Consider the following 16,715-nt stretch of genomic DNA (forward strand, 5'->3'; position numbering starts at 1 on the left):
TGACCTCTGGACTAACAATGGTTTCAGAAAAATTTTCAATTCACCAAGGGTATAATTCTCAAACAATAAAATGTATTTTATCCTTTTCATCCATCTACCCATCCCCCATATATCTTGTTTTCCTAGTCTTTAATCTCTTTCTTAAGGGTGGATACTTTTTCTCTAGAGCTAAAAGGATGAAAAATCTTGACCTAAAACTCATTGAGGTTAGTCATGGAGAGTCTGGCAGTTCAAATCCATTGCTCTAAAGGTTTTGCTTTCTGTTACGTATAATCACTGGGAGGTCCTAGTGATGGGGGCTCTTTGAGTGTTCCAGAATTTGAAGTCTTTACTAAGAAAGATGAAAACAGAAGGAAACCACATGGGGTAAAGAGCCATGAGGATCGAATCTTGTTTCTAAATATCTGCTGCACTCAAGGCGCAATAACTTAGCCCGATTTTTCAGAAAAGAGCCAATCTTGACTTTACAAATACTAATAGTCAGAATACTTAACTCCTGATCCAGCAGAGGTGCTAACCGTGCAGAACCCATGCTGGCCCAAGCACGATGGACACCAGCTGTAAACAACCAGTACATACTACTGCACACCAGTGTTTCACATCAGTCATGGCTGAAACTACTGAAAATAGAACAAGAGAATCTCGTGTCCAAATGTCTCCAGTTATATGAAAATATGGCTTATTTTACACTAGCACAGTTATGTGAAATCAATGTAGTCACAGTCTTTCTCCAGTTACTGCTTCATTTCCCTTTTCCCTCCAACAGCAAAGCTGCTCCAAATAGTTCTGTATTTATTGTTTTTACTTCTCACCTCACATTTTTTTCTTCGACAAACTCCAGTCAGGCTTTTGTCCCCAAGATCAGTTTCCTCTGGAGTTCAGAGGAAACAACCTCCATATTGTTAAATCCTATAGTTAATTTTCAATCCTCTTCTTGTTCATCCTCTCAGCTGCGTTTACATAGGTGACTACTCCTTCCTTCTCAAAACTCCATTTCACACCTGGCTTCTAAGATATCCTTTTCTCTTGTTCTGTTTCTGATTCATACCGGTCCTCCACAGTTTTCCTTACTGGCTCCTTCTCTTCCAACCTCTAAATCTTGGTGTGCCTCAGTGCTCAGTCCCTGCCCTCTCCTCTTGGCTTTCTACACTCCCATTCCAAGAGATCGTATCCAGTTTTGATGGCTTTTCATCAGTAGATGCACCGTGACTCCCACATCTACATCTCCAGGCCTGGCCTCTCCCCTAAGCTTCCCAAAGACTACACAATACCTCCACTCGGATGTCTAATAGGCTTTTCCATATTAGCATGCTCTGAATAGATCTCTGTGTTTCTTCCCCACTTCCCTAACTTCTGCAAGTCTATTGGTTCCCCAGTTTCACCCCTATAGTAAATGCTACAAAGACTTACCAGTTACTCTAGTTACAAAATCTAGGAATCATGACTGAGTACACTCTGTCCTTCACAACCCACATTCAATCCATTCAGCAATTCGGTTGGTGATACCTTCAAAATACTTTTTGACCTGACCATCTGAACATCTGACCATCTTGCTTAAAAGCACCAGCATCTTACATGTAAACTATTGCAGCAGTCTCCTAACTGGTCTTTATTTCTCCTGCCACCAGCCTATACCAAATCACTCACATGCCTATACCACTTGAAATGTGCTGGTTTTTAAACACATGCATCTCATTTTCTCCCCAAGGTCTTTGTACTTGTTCCTCTCTCTAGCTGATATTCTCCTCTAGAGTTCTGCAAAACTGGCCCTTTTTTTATATTCAATACTCCATGTGAAGGTGAGCCTCAGGGTTTTCTTTTAACTAACTAAAATAGCACCCACACCCAGCTCAGTACTCTCCGTCTGCCTGCACTACTTTACTTTCTTCATAGCACTTATCACTCTTTGACATCACATTAGATTATTCACTGACTGACTACTCTGTCTCCTCATCTAGAATATATGCTGCATGAAACATTCCTAACAAAGAAAAAGAAAGTCATAGAAATTAAACCACTGCAGGGGACCCTAGAGATCATTGAACTCTACCCATCTGATATTTAGATCTATTTCATACTCCTTCTCGTGTTTCTGAAGTGGATATTTTTATATTGCATCACATTTTCCTGTGATTTCCACTATTATTATTTTTTCATGAAGAAAAATGACTTCAATATTAAATAAAAATTTTACCAAGGAGAACAATATCCACTCTTTTGACAGGGTGCAATTAATTTTCCTATATAGTCCACAGAAGAAATTATTCATTCGGACAATTTAATGTAACCATTGCTGGCAAAAACATGGTGAGGCAGAACAGATATTGGAGGTGTGACATTTTTACTGAATGTGCAAATGCACCAAAGCAAAGGCTATGTGCTATTAAACTGCAGCCAGTGTCTGAAATATGTGTTATCCAGTAACTTTCTTCCACTAGATTTCATTCTTTCCTCTTTTAAAGGTGTTCCCATTTGCATAAAAAAAATACCAATTTGTTAAATACTGAACAGTCATTCTCCTTGAGAACTGATGGAAGATCCTATCCAAAATAAGCTTTACTGAATCATAATGATGTGTTTAATATTTCCACTAATATTATCAACAACTGAATGTAACCAGTAGTTTGGGGGTTTTCCCCCTTATCCAGGCATCTGTAATAAGTCAAGCACTCTTTCTTTGTGTACTGGTGAAGTGTGCTGTCCCAGTGAGGGCTATTGATTTCCCATTACTCCTAGATGCCACATGATGTATTTCTATTAGTTGTAAACACTTACAAGACTGACTTTTATTTTGCCCTCCATCTCTTCAGTCTGCCAGGGCAGGACATCTGTAAATGAGGCCCAGTGCATTTCATCACACACTCTTCCACCTTGGTGCATTAAAGGAATGATGCTTTCAAGGTGCCCAGATGTAATAAAGCTTGTTTAGAAACCCACAGCTATCTTGCTAGAGCCTCAAAGCAAGGTCTCTTGAAAGTGATAGACCATACTTAGTTTTTAGATCTGCTCTGGGCTTGACTTATTTGCTTTTTCCATAGGCATTAAGCCATTACTTACATCCCATTGATGTATGTTGGCTTCAGAATGAACCAAGAGAATTCATATTGGTCTATGCAAGTAAGACAAAGTTTATTGATGAAGAAAAAATGTTAGAAACACTGCAAAATAGATTCTTACAATAGATAAGATTGTTTGAACAACAATAATTTTAAGAGTTCATTGATATTGTAGAGTACACAAAAACATGTAAGCATCAAGTCTTTTAAAACATTTTAAGAAAATGTTTACAGTTTGACTTGTATTAGTTTCAATGATGAATGAGTTCTACCAACTCTGCTACTTATTGACAGAAGTGTACTTCAACCAGAAAGCTAAGATTTCCCCCCAAACATTTTATATCTTGTAAATAGCAAATGTACCTTTTGAGAGAAAGCTCCAAAAGTTATAGAATTCATTTGCCCTTGAGGGGAAGAAACAATAGTGAATATTGAAAGAAAATGAAGAGAATAACAAATGGAAAAAAAGAATTTGTCAAGGACATCTGAGAAGTAACCTCCTGCTGTCTCTCTCTCATACATCCTTCAATTCTTTATTGCAGGGCTTCTCTTATATGCAACCTTGTCTTTACACCCCTGCTGCTGTCATCCACTGTGGGAAATAATAATAACACCCTCCCCCCCCTTTTTTTTGGTGTACTGTATGGCAGGGTTATGTTTCATTAGTTTTCCATGTGAGTATCCTGTTATTGCAACACCATCTGTTGAATTTTCGTTTGCTTGTTTTTTTTATTTTTGTTTTGCTTGTTTGTTTGTTTTTTGGGAAGTGCATGAACTGGGAATCAAACCCGAGTCTCCCGCATGGCAGACGAGAATTCTACCTTTGAAGTACCCTCGCACCACCACCCCCAACCCTTTTTTTTCCTTTTTCCTTTTGTTTTTTGCATGGCAGGCACTGGGAATCGAACCTAGGTCTCCGGCACAGCAGGTGAGAATTCTGCCTGTTGAACCACTGTCACACTGCACCCCTCCCCCACCTTTTTTTAAAATCACACGTTGTTTTACTTTTTCTTTCCTTGTTTTCTGACTTGGTTGAACATGTCTCATGAGCTGGTTCACACTTACATGATGACCACAAGTCTGTGTTGGATCATCTCAAAATGTATTTCTAACTCTCCAAACATTAATTGCCTCATCTCACAATATTTCCATTTGACCTCTACTCTCTGATTCCTAGTTGTCTCCTTTGCTCTGTGATCCCTGGCAAATGGCTTGATCTTTACGTTACTATGGTTCCAGCAAACTTAGGTTAAAAAGAAAAATTAAAACAAATTTTTCTATAAAAAATAAGCCTAAGGCTCATGTGTGATATTTATTTGCAGAAACAATTATTTGTAGTCTTATTTCTCTTTATCTAAATCCAGCCTATGTTTCCATTGACATGAATCAAAAGAAAAGATGGTTATATATCTTTAAATCTCTGAGATCTCCATTCATCAATTCAACAACTACTTGAGTTCTTATTATGTGACGCACACTAGTTCAGGTGTGGGGAATACAGGAACAAACAAAACAGAGAAAAATTCTGTAAGCTCCCTGGAGCCGACATTCCAGTGGGGGAGACAGGCAAGAAGCACATAAGCAAAATTATGCATCAAGGTTTCTAAGGATTTCTTTGGCCAAGTGATGCTTTCGCAACTTTGCCAATTAGAAGAAGCACAGAGCTGCTGAAAGGAATCAGGCACTTGAAATTCGTAAAAAGAAACGTAGCACAAATACAATTTTTCAGACCACCACTGCTCACTGTCATCTAAAATACTGTTGCTAGGACACTGCTAAGCATAGAAAAGCTAAGGACACTCTATAAGCTGTGGAAAATTTTGGTAGAATTTCATTCTGACATACATGAATTTAAATTCAGTTCCAAAATAGGCAGGAATACAAACTAACAAAGAAAGAAAGAAATACATCTGTAAAGTTGTCTTTGATGAAAATTAAAGCACAAAAATTGAATGCCAATAAAGAGGACATATACAAATTATTACATTGAAAAAGGCTGGTATTGTATATTAACATTTTAGAGTCTCTTGTCAATTCTATTCTGAGCTGTTATCGATACTTCTCAGTAAAGTCTACTCCGATCTTTCTCTTAATTTCCTTAAAAAATCAGGTGGCTAAGCTTTAGCTCAGAAAATAGAACTTTTGTTTCAATACCGTGCCTATAGTTTTGCAGGGTAATGTGTTGTTACATTTTTATCCTCTAACACTTCTCTGGATAGAAATGAGAGTTCTTCATTTGATTTAGAAAATTGTTGATTCAAGCCTGAGTTCCTCTGGGTAGTACCAAGTTCTTTTCCTTGGCCCTTTCCTGGTCTCAGTGAGAAAATGTGAGGAAATGATGAATCCAGGATATCCAGAGATGGTCAGACCAACTGACCTGTGTGCTTAACATTGTCCTAAAATTCGTTCAAATGTGGCCCTTGAAAAGGGATCAGTAACTGGTTTTTATTACTATGGGGAGAAATAAGCCATAGTATGCAAGAAGTAAATATAGATATATCTCATGGCACTGCTTGTTTATTTTTATATGGGAAATTCCATCTGAATGAAATTAGTAGTGTTTCATATAGGAAGCAAGATGCAGAGTTAAAAGTCTGTCATGCCATGTATATAACCATGAACTGATGAGAACTGGAATAGCATAATGTATTATACCTAAATAATTCTCACATTACTGAACCACAAATCTAACAGATTTCCGCAGTCATTGTTACGGTTAATAAGCCAAGAGCAGTAAGAAGTTTTGAATTACTATGCACTTCGTCTAAATCCAGCCTATGTTTCCATTTACATGAGTCAAAGAAAAGATGATTATATATCTTTAAATCTCTAACATTTTTGAAGAACAGAATAAATGAACATTTAGTGATATGCAATCCCAGATTAGCCTGTCTGTACCCCGGGACTGAGCAGCCAGCTGATCATATTTTGTCCCCTCATTCTCTTAGTTCAGCATTTTCATCTTGTATTCAAAATATATATTTTATATTTGTGTAGAAGGAAGAAAAGTCATGACTCTTATAACATTTTTATATAATCTGTGTATGAAATTGGTTATAAAGCCATAGTTATCAGGCCAAGAGAATCTCATTTTCTTTCTAACAAATCATCCATTAGTCAGACCTCTAGTTGTCAGACTGATTAGAATTCAACTCTCCCAAGGACAGTAGCTGAGTGGAGAAAGAATAAAAGCTGGTCTTTTTTTCTCTTGGTCAAAATAGTGTCAGATAAATAAGAGGCCTCCAGGGGAAGACCATGGAACTGGCTTTTGTTGAGAGATGAGCAGGCAATGATGCTATCAGTGATTCTCAATTAGAATAGATGTAGTAGGTCAGAATAGTTCCAGTTCTGAATAGAAAACAGAAGTGAGGTCAATTTTCACAGTTGGAGACAGTGTGGCCTAGCAGAAAGTAAGTAGCGATTAGAGCCAGATAAAACCTAGGCTCTGCCACCTGGCAGGTATATCAACTTGGACAAGTGACACCCTCTTTGAGGTCAAATTTTCTCATCTATAAAATGGATTAATAGCAAGCTTTCAGATTGTTTTGTATGTAAGTATAACTATATAGTCTAGGATGATGCTAGAACATTGCAAATGCTTAATAATTTATAGCCTGAAGGCCCACGGGTTTCTTAGTCATTGGTTATACATACTGCCAGCTCACCAGCTCCTACCCACATAAAAGAGCTTTCCCCAATCCTGAAAGTCTCCCACAGTTATTTCTGGAGGTTATCACAGTGAGACTCACATTGCAAAAGAAGCACATTTCCTTCTTTTTTGTTCTTCCTGCCTCCTCCTGAAGTCACTACCACATGCGTCTTTGAGGGAGGCACCACCCCCTACGGTCTTGCTCTCCATACCCTCTCGGAAATAGCTGCTCTGACAACAGTCCCGGTCAGAGACTGTGGGAGGCCAGAGCTGTGCACGGGTTGATGCTGAATGAAGGCAGCCTTCTTCCTTTTTCACCCCAATCTTGAACAGCCTTATTTGTGATCCTCCTGCAAATAGACCTATCTGCTTCGTCTGCTTCACTCTTAGGGTGAACCTAACCTTGGAATCATGCTAGGAAATGGACCGTTGGCCATTTTTCTAGGCTCTTCCTCCTGTCACCAGCAATCTGCAAATTGCTGTCCAGGTGCTATCTCACCCTCCTGTGAAGCCAGTGAGGTTGATATAGTTAACCTCAATTTATAGATGGAGAGACCAAAAACTTGGGAAATTCAGAATCTCGTTCCTTTTCCAGCCTCCTTTAAATACAAGACCTCACCAGCGTTGGATGGATGTCCGTTCTGTTAAGGTTAGCCCAAAACTCCCTGCTTTTCCACGCCACGTCCAATTAGGCCCGAGTATTCAAGAACAACGCATCTGGTAGAAGTATGCAGAGTAGGAAGTAAGGTGCAAAAATTGGAGTAGTAGGGAAAGAATGAAGACAGGGAATTAGGAGACTAAGTTTAAAAGTTGTTGAAGACAAAATACGATGATTATGAAAAATAAAGTAGAAGGGGTACATTTGAGACAGCACTCAACTGTTGTTTTTTAATGTCCTTTCGTGGTAATAGCTCTCTCATGCTTTTCCCTAACTCCTTGCTTGATCCCTTCTTTATAAAAGAAAAAATGGAAGGTCATCTTCCATATAAAGAGTAAGACTTTCCCTTCCTCTTTTCCTACCTCCACATTTCCTTAAGTCATCTTTCTATCTCTAAACACAAGTGGAAAATAATTAAGGAAATATTTCCTTAATTATGAGCTGTTTATTACAGTCTACAAGAACTCTCTAGAGATTACTTTCAAACTAAAGCCATCTTCATACCCAACAGAAAAATTTCACTTCATAGAGAAAAAAGTGAAATGTGAAAAGTCTAAGAACACCTTTCCAAAAAGATGATTTTAAGTATACTTGCCCAATTATTACCAAGAATTATTCTCTTCCTTAAACTAAGAAATGAAAAGAGAGTTGCTCCATTGATAATGTTTTGTGTCATTTGTCATTTATCTAGACAAATAAAAGATACTTTGATTTTCAGGTCATTTATTTGCCAAGCATGATTATTTCATCAGTTGTATTTTTTTTTTTTTCTTTTCTTTTTTTTTTTTACATGGGTAGGCACCGGGATTCGAACCCGGGTCCTCGGGCTTGGCAGGCAAGCATTCTTACCTGCTGCGCCACCATGGCCTGCCCAATCAGTTGTATTTTAGCAAAAGACTAAATTCAATTTCAGATCTCTTTGCAAGAGTCTTCCAAGTAACAGAAATAACAATAATGGTATTAGTGAAAAAAAAAAACAAACAAGCAAATGCACTTTTAAGCTCAGCAATGGTTCTCAGGTATTATTACCAATCCTACTTCTGTTAATACTTTAATTAAAATTCCAAATTCACTCATCGCTAATGCTTCAGGTTTTCTGAATTTCCAAAATTGCATGCCTATTTGCTGCTGCTGTCTGAAAATCCAAGGGTGGTAAGATCAACAAAAGATTTGTATACAGCAAGAAAGGGGTAATTTTGTTTTTTTATTTTATTTTATTTCATTTTTTAATGAGCAGGGACCAGGAAGCGAATCCAGGTCTCCAGCATGGCAGGTGAGAACTCTGCCTGCTGAGCCACTGTGGCCCACCTGATAATTTATTATTATCATTATTTTAATTTATTTTTGCAAGGGCAGGCACTGGGAATCGAACCCTGGTCTCTGGCATGACAGGCGAAAGTCTTGGGAAAATATAACTTTTTATACTGAGATAATGTACTGAAATCTCAAACTAATATTTTGTTCATTAATTTTTTCCATATTCATGTTCTCTTAAAAAATATTCACTAAACTCACTACATAGGATTATTAGAGATCTTTTCACTTTTAAAAATAGAAGGATGTATATTAATGACAATGAGTCCATCTCAAATAGTTCTTCCAATTGAGTGTAGTCTCTTCTTATGGTAGTTATGAACTTCAACTTGGTGCCTCAGTCTAAAAACCAAGAGCAGGTGAGATACCTAATAACATCCTCATTTGCATCTTTGTGATTCTTTCCAGAAAGAGGATCATCCCACCAGATTTTCCCTAAACAACCAAGAAATAAGTAATGGTAACTTGGAAATTAATTTACTATTGTTCTTTCATGGACTACTTCAAACTCTCTGTCATTTGATTCCAATTGATGCTGAATTGCAAGAGAGCAGGGCGAGAGTCTGGCCCTTTATATTCCAGATAGTAACTAGTGGAGGTAATTGATAACAGCTCCTTGATTTGAATTAAAGAATTTGGTTAAGTGAATCAGATCCTCTTTACTTTGTCCTCTTACCCAATATATGCTACAATAGGATTCATATTTTTTAAGTAGTGAAACAAAATATATCCCATATTTATAAACTGCAGTGTACTTTCTTCCTATAAAAATTTAAAATCAATTTTCTGAAATGAAAGAGAGAAGCATGTATAGATGCAAATCAATTTTGTATTGGTTTCTTATTACCCCTTTAAAGAGAAAATCTGAGGCTGTAAGTTATGACTTAATTTTAATTCTGAATGCATACTACTACCTATTGTACATAAAATAACCATAACAGAGCTAAACTGATGCATCCAACAGCTGGCTGCATTTAAATGATTTTAAAATATGGGCTTGTAAAAAGTCAGTTTTTTGTATTTTGCTGCTTAGGAGTGAAACACATCACAAATATGTTTTTTTGTTGATTTTCTCTTACAGGACTGGGAATTCCCACATTTCATGGGAGACGTGGATGTAAATCTCCCTGGGTTGCACACTCCTCATATGCAGTTCAAGATTCCTTTCTTCCAGAATATCTTAAAGGAGGAATATCGGATTCACATAACAGGTATATTATAACTCTGAGCATAATTTGAATCTCTACAACTATTAGTTAGAGTAGTATTAGCTGCTGTTAAAAAAAAAAGCAAACCATAACATCTCAGAGGCACACATCAATATAATTTTATTTCTCATTCACTTAACAGTGCAAGGTCTGCTGAGGCCTCTCCTCTATGTAGTCATTCTGGGAATTAGGCTATGGTGACTCTGCGAACCTCGGCTTCAGCATGCATCAGGCAGATGTGTATAAAGGAAAGTTGGGAAATGGTCGGGATAGGTTACACGCTTCTTAACCACTTTGGCCTGGAAAAGGAACACATCACTCTGTTCACATTCCAATTGGTAATAACTGGTCAAATAGACCACGTAGATTCAAGAATAACAGCGAAATGTAATCCCCAGGTGGGCAGTCCCTTGTGGCGTTAAGTCTACTATTCTGGTGCAGTACTAGTAAAGGGGAAGGGGACATCTTTTATGTGGACAGTTAGCTCTCTCTGTGTACTGCATTTGCCACTTTACCTTGGTTTTGTCATCGGATGGGTTTTTCACAACATCAGCACATCTTTTTCCACATTAATACTCTTTATGCTTTCCTTCTTGATTTACTGGTGAGATCCTAAAACAACAGCATCCTAGAGTTCCAATCAGTCTACCTGCCTGTCGGGAGTTAGGCCACTTTTCATTTGATTAAGTAAAACCTTCTTCTGAGGTAGAGTTTCCATTCATCTAAAGTGATTCTCCAGGGACCCCAGATTATTTCATTTTCACATATGTCCTGCTTTGAAATGCCTCCAATATGATTTATTATAATGTTCCTTAATGACATCTCAGTCATTCTCATCTAAAAAAAAGACTCCCTGGAATTACATTTTGTGCTTTTTTTTTTTTTTTTAAGAAGAAGCAGACAGCTGAGTGATCACAAATAAAGAATGGCATTAGCTCCCAAGCTGTTCAAATGCAGGTAGTGAATGTGTGTGTGTGTTGAGGACAATGGCCTAGGATCCCACACCTGCTGAAATAAAAACTGCTGAAGAAATCGGTGCTTACTCTACCGTCTGTGCTGCTGAATAAAAATAGCCTGAACACAGAAAACGTTAACATCTGAGTACTGCAAAAAACCTTTGCTTCCCAACCAGAAGGCTGTTTTTTTGCTTTCAGCATGAGGCGACATTCCTAAATTGGAGAATGAGCTCATGAATAGGGAAGATGCAGCAGGTTTCTTTTCCTATTCAAAAAGAATAAGGCCCATCCATTAAATTCACTGGATAAATCAATCAATTTGAGTGCAGATCACATAGTATAGTTACAGAGTCCCCACTTAATCTCTGCAGCATGCTACCCTCTCGGACTTCTAAAACAGCTATCACATTGCATCATCATATCCCTTTGGGCGACTTTTGTCTAAACCATCTGTTCCTGCTATCAGCTCTTATCCCAAACCACCATTGCACTAATATTGTCTCTGACTGTCAAAAATATACTGTGTAGGTACAGAACATCAGCTCAAATAAAAAAGAATTGAAGAATTCATTGATAAGAAAACAAGGAAGCTGCAAAAATATGCAGTTCCGAGCTATTTTGCGTGGCTTTGCCATATACATGGTCATTTTTAGTCGGGGGTAGATCCAGGTTTTATGGTGTCCTAAATTTATACAATTTAGAATCCTATTTAAGAAAATGAGTACCAAGTTACATCTAAAACTTATGTTCAGTGCCTTGGAAGAGCCGCGCACACAGAGTCTCTGAAGCTTCAGTGTCATTATCTGCTAGATAAATCCTCCTATGCATTTGGGAAAAAGCAGATACCTGACTTCCATTTAGTTTATTATTATTATTATCACCGAATTTGTGAATCATGTGTAATATACAGGATTCTCATATTCCACCCTATTAGTAACACCTTATAATGATGTGGTACATTTGTTACAATTGATGAAAGCACATTTTTATTATTGTAATATTAACTATAATCCATGGTTTAACTTAGGGTTCACTGTGTTGCAAAGTTCCATGAATTTTTTAAAAATTTTTATTCTAGTACCATATGTACAATCTAGCATTTCCCCCTTTTAATCATATTCAGATATGTATTTTAATACTGTTAATTACACTCACAATATTGTACTACCGTCATCATCATCATCCATTGCCAAAACATACCCATTGCTCCAAATAGGAACTCTAATTTAAAGCCTTATTTCCTCCTATTGCTTATTCCCATCCTGTTCCTGGTAACCTGTATTCTCAATTCTGACTGTGAGTTTGCTTATTATAATTATTTCATATCAGTGACATTATACAATATTTCTCCTTTTTTTTTTTCTTTTGAATGGGCTGGCACTGGGAAATGAACCTGGGTCTCTGGCATGGCAGATGAGAACTCTGCCTACTGAGCCACGATGGCCCGCCCAATATTTTTCCTTTTGTGCCTGCCTTATTTCACTCCGCATGATGTCTTCAAAGTTCTTTCAAGTTTTACATATATCAGAACTTCATTTCTTTTTGAGGCTGAATAATATTCCATCTGCTGATAGACACATGGGTTGCTTCCATCTTCTGGAGATTGTTAATAATGCTGCCTTAAACAGCAGTATGCAAATACCTGCTCAAGTCCGTACTTTCAATTCTTTTGGGTATACACCTAGAAATGGCATTGCTGAGTCATATGATAATTCCGTACTTAACTTTCTGAGGAATTACCAAACTGTCTTCCACAGTGGGTGCACCATTTTATATTCTTTGCAGCAATGAATGAATGTTCTTATTTCTCCAGATCCTCTCCAGTACTTGTTATTTTCTGTTTAATAGTCATTTGAGTGGGTGTGAAATGGTATCTCATTGTGGTTTTGATTTGCATTTCCCTGATGGCTAATGATGTTGAGCATCTTTTCATGTGCTTTTTGTACATTTGAATATATTCTTTGAAGAAATGTCTATTCACATCTTTTGTCCATGTTTTTATTGAGTTGTTTGTCTTTCAGTTACTGAGCTGAAGGATTTCTTTATATATTTGTGATATAAAACTCTTATCAGATATTGGTTTCCAAATATTTTCTCCAATTGTGTAGGTTGTCATTTCACTTTCATTATAAATTATTTGAGGCTCAAAAGTTTTTATCTATTTTTTCTTTTATTTCTTGTGCTTTGGGTATAGAGTCTAAGAAACCATTACCTAACACAATGTCTTGAAGATTATTCCCTATGTTTTCTTCTAGGAATTTGATAGTACTGGCTCATGTATTCAAATCCTTTGTCTCACCAAGTATTATTTTCCAAATACTTAAAAGGAAGAGAGACTAGCTAAGTTTTTGTCATGAGGACTGCCTGCTAATAAGATTTGCCCGAGGGTGGGAATATATTGTAATTTTGGCTTTGGAGTGCTGTTTGTGAAATTATGTTGATTATCAAGTTGTCTGGAGAATTTATAATTATGCAAAGTGCTAGACCCTATTCCTAGTGGTTCAGACAGGCTGGGGAATGGGTTCTTTTTAAAGGCTCTCCAGGTGATGCTGATAATAAGAAACTGTTTCTTTCTGATCGAAACCACAGATGAAGTCTTCTTGAGACTGGGCCTGCAAATGAATGGGTTCCTCAACTTGCCAGAATGGCTTCTGAAGATTTAGGGGTTCTACTTCCAAATAAGGTAGAGATGAGGGTGGTCTTTGAATTAATGAACTCCACCCTAAATAATTTAAATCCGGTTTGGGATAAGATGTTCTAGGGTATTCCCAGAATCAGGATAAAACTTTCTAGGAAAATGACTATAGGCTTGGAGGGTATAGAAAATCAGAAATTGTCCCCTTTCTTATTTTTGACCTGATACTCTCTTTTTTCTGTTAATCCATTGTAGAGATTGCCGGGGCACTGTGGAGTACATCTACTTTCCTGTGGAAGCCCTTTTACTTTACCTGACTCTTTAAGCAATTGTTTCTGGGCAAACTTAGATAAAATTTCAAAAACACTCTGCTATAAGTTGCATTTTAATACTCTCAATAGTTAGCAGTCTACACATTTCTATGTGAACTGTAGATGCCAACTTTATCAGCTCCTCCAAGTTTTGCTTCTTCTTATATGGAGACTTTCATACTTTCCTTGATAAGCAAATATTGTATCACCAGTGGAGTAATAAGGCATGAAACCTTCTCTATCTATCAGTGGTTCTCACACTTTAATGTGTGTGGGAATTACCTAGAGAGCTTATTAACAAGACAGATCCTTGAGCTGCACCCCCTGAGTCTGATGCATGAGATGAGGGGTATGATCCTGAAATCTGATGTCCTGTCAAGCCCTGCAAATGATATCTACATGGCAGTAGAGGTCCACTCTTATAGAAACTCTGCAGCTGATAAATTGTTTGTATAGTCAGAATTCCTCTCAACTCAGTTTTAATTTATTTTCATGTACAACTCTTAAAAAAGATTGAGGAGCAGTACACAAATTCAATAGAAAGCAGGCCAATGAGGAAGACACATGGTAGAGTCCTGCCAGGAACTGGAACATTTGGAGCTGGGGCCAACAGAGGAGGAAGCAAAGCAAAGTACTGCTGGGAAAAGGTGCTGGTCCTGGCAACCACAGAGGAAGCTGGAGCCAGGGCAGGAAATGGACCCTACAGTCCCCCCACCCCACCCCCAATCCCCACCCCAGTCTGCTCCATCTGTTACTCCCCCTGCCTCTGTTTGTTCTGTACTAAAAAAGCCTGGACAAGGACAGTGAGGATTCTCCCAGAGCAGTAGGTGGGTTGGCCTCTGCTCCCACCTACCATTTCCCTGTGATCTTGAAAAAATCTGTGCATGCTGCAACAGTAGAACATAGGAACTTGGTCTATCGGCTCTGGGCTCTGTCACTGGTGATGTGGCCCTCATCAACTTTCTTAACCTTACTTTTCCCATCTGTTAAATGGAGACAGTACTGGTACTTATCTTGTGAGGTTATCGTGAGAATTAAATATATGAAGATGCACAAGGCTGTTAACACTGCCTGCCATGTAATAAGCAGCGCAATAAATTTTCATTATTTCTACAGAGCTTTTCCTCTCAGCCATCCAGTTTATGTCTCCTAATTAACGCAAGAACACTATGTAGCCTGAAAGAGGGAATTCTGATCATTTATACGTGCTGTATTATTCTTAGTTCTCAAAAATGAGGAAGCTAAAAATGGAAAAATTCACTCTCCCAATAAATGTTCAGTATGTGGAGGGTTATCTGATGCTGATGCGTAATTGACAGTTTTTAAAGCATTTAGGATTTGGGTATTTTTTAAATCCTGATTCCAAGCTAGTTTTATTTATGCATGTCAGAGATAACTTGAATTGTTGCATCTGTTTACCTCATTTGGGTCTCCCTTGACAGATGGTTTGCTGCAGTATGTATAAGCTTTCATTTTATAAGCTGTAGCCAAGCTTTATAAAAATATATATCTTTAGCCAAGGGTTTGTTACAAAATTTGTTTTCTGGAAATTTTGGCTTCAGTAAGAAAGGGGATACATGGCTAGTGGTTAAGTCACATTGATAATTTTAGTCTAGACCCATTGTTCTTCCCCTATAAGTAAATGCCAAATGCAACTGGATTGCCTATCAATCCTTGCCCCTCTGCCCTCTTCCCTTTTCCCTATAAGGTGAGTGCAAAGATGGATTCAAAATGTGATGTACTAAGTCTCTGGAGGTAAGAGAGGAATGGCCTCTCCATTCAGTCTTGGGCGCTCCTCTGAGCACTATTAATAGCAATCCCCGTGGAAGCGCTGCCATCTGTCATTGCAGCCAGACAAAGAACGTGTCCCATTGGTGGCCATCATCTGAGTAAATTAGGAGGGGACTGGGGGAATGGCCAGAAGGAACGCCTGTGCCGTCGTGAGAAGAGAATTCACGCTGTTGGCACTATGATGCCCACGGGAACTCTTTGAGCAGAAATGGAAACTGTGGAAGTAAACAAGCCTCTGGAGTGCCTGTATTCTATTTCAGTTTCCCGAGCCGTGTGAGGGCACAGGTGCTTTGCCATGGTGAGAATGTGGAAAATAATGAATAAAAGCCCTTTGTTTTATTTCCGTAGGTGCCTGTGTGCTGGCAAATGAGTTCCCAGAGATTGCTTTTTAAAGAGCTCTCCTTTGTCAATCAGGTCTTGAGACGCGTTGGGGAGGGCAGGCCAGTGGTCCATCAAGCAAAATATTCTGTCTCTGACAAAATTAGCAAGGGACTTGTTACAGGGAAATATGATGTGTCTTGTTTCCATGACAGTCCCCAGAGTCCATGAATATATCCAAAGTATACACACATCCCTTGGTTAGTCTCTCTGTTGTGATTTTTTCTAAACTGCTTCTGAAGCAATCTCCAATTTCAACACATTCATACAACTCTTAAGAGCGTACATCATCTGTGTTTACTTCCATATAAAGCATCAGTTCTTTTTATTTATCCAAAACTCATTTTCTTCAAGGCCACGGTTGCTTTGCCATTGCCTGTCAATCCTTGCCTGCCCAGTAACCCATCTGTTCTACCCAGACTGAGGCCTCCTGGCTTCATTTTTGCATAGATGAGGATTTTTGTAATAAATCTCATGTTACTCGGGAATTGTCTTCACCACCAGAGAAAGGACTTGAAATCAATAATCATAACCCTTGAGACATGAATATTTTGCTTTTTCCAGTTTTCCACATTACAAGCAACTTGAGCAGTATCCCAAATTCATGAGATAGTTGTGACTAAAGTATTTAATTTGAAAGACTAGAATTTATTTCGTTCTTTAGACCTATTATTTCAGAGTTTACCTGTTGGTTAACAAGCATTTTCCGAATTATTATTTGCCAAAAACTTGGCTCACACCCAGAGAATATAGAAATAA

The 16,715-nt window shown here is 38.0% G+C and overlaps 1 protein-coding gene across 8 annotated transcripts in view; it reads left to right on the forward strand.

Annotated features, from left to right (window-relative positions):
• Window positions 1–16,715, forward strand: part of TMEM117 (transmembrane protein 117) — a 585,676-nt gene that overhangs the window by 561,507 nt on the left and 7,454 nt on the right. For 7 of the 8 annotated variants that reach the window (XM_077170633.1, XM_077170635.1, XM_077170634.1 and 4 more), the window contains one exon: window positions 9,759–9,888. In XM_077170633.1, the coding sequence (XP_077026748.1) occupies window positions 9,759–9,888 (130 nt within the window). Of the gene's footprint in view, window positions 1–9,085; window positions 9,285–9,758; window positions 9,889–16,715 lie in introns of those variants that run through there. The other variant, XM_077170641.1, reaches the window with a different exon arrangement.

This window comes from Tamandua tetradactyla, chromosome 7 (assembly GCF_023851605.1).
Source record: "Tamandua tetradactyla isolate mTamTet1 chromosome 7, mTamTet1.pri, whole genome shotgun sequence".
Taxonomy (NCBI): domain Eukaryota; kingdom Metazoa; phylum Chordata; class Mammalia; order Pilosa; family Myrmecophagidae; genus Tamandua; species Tamandua tetradactyla.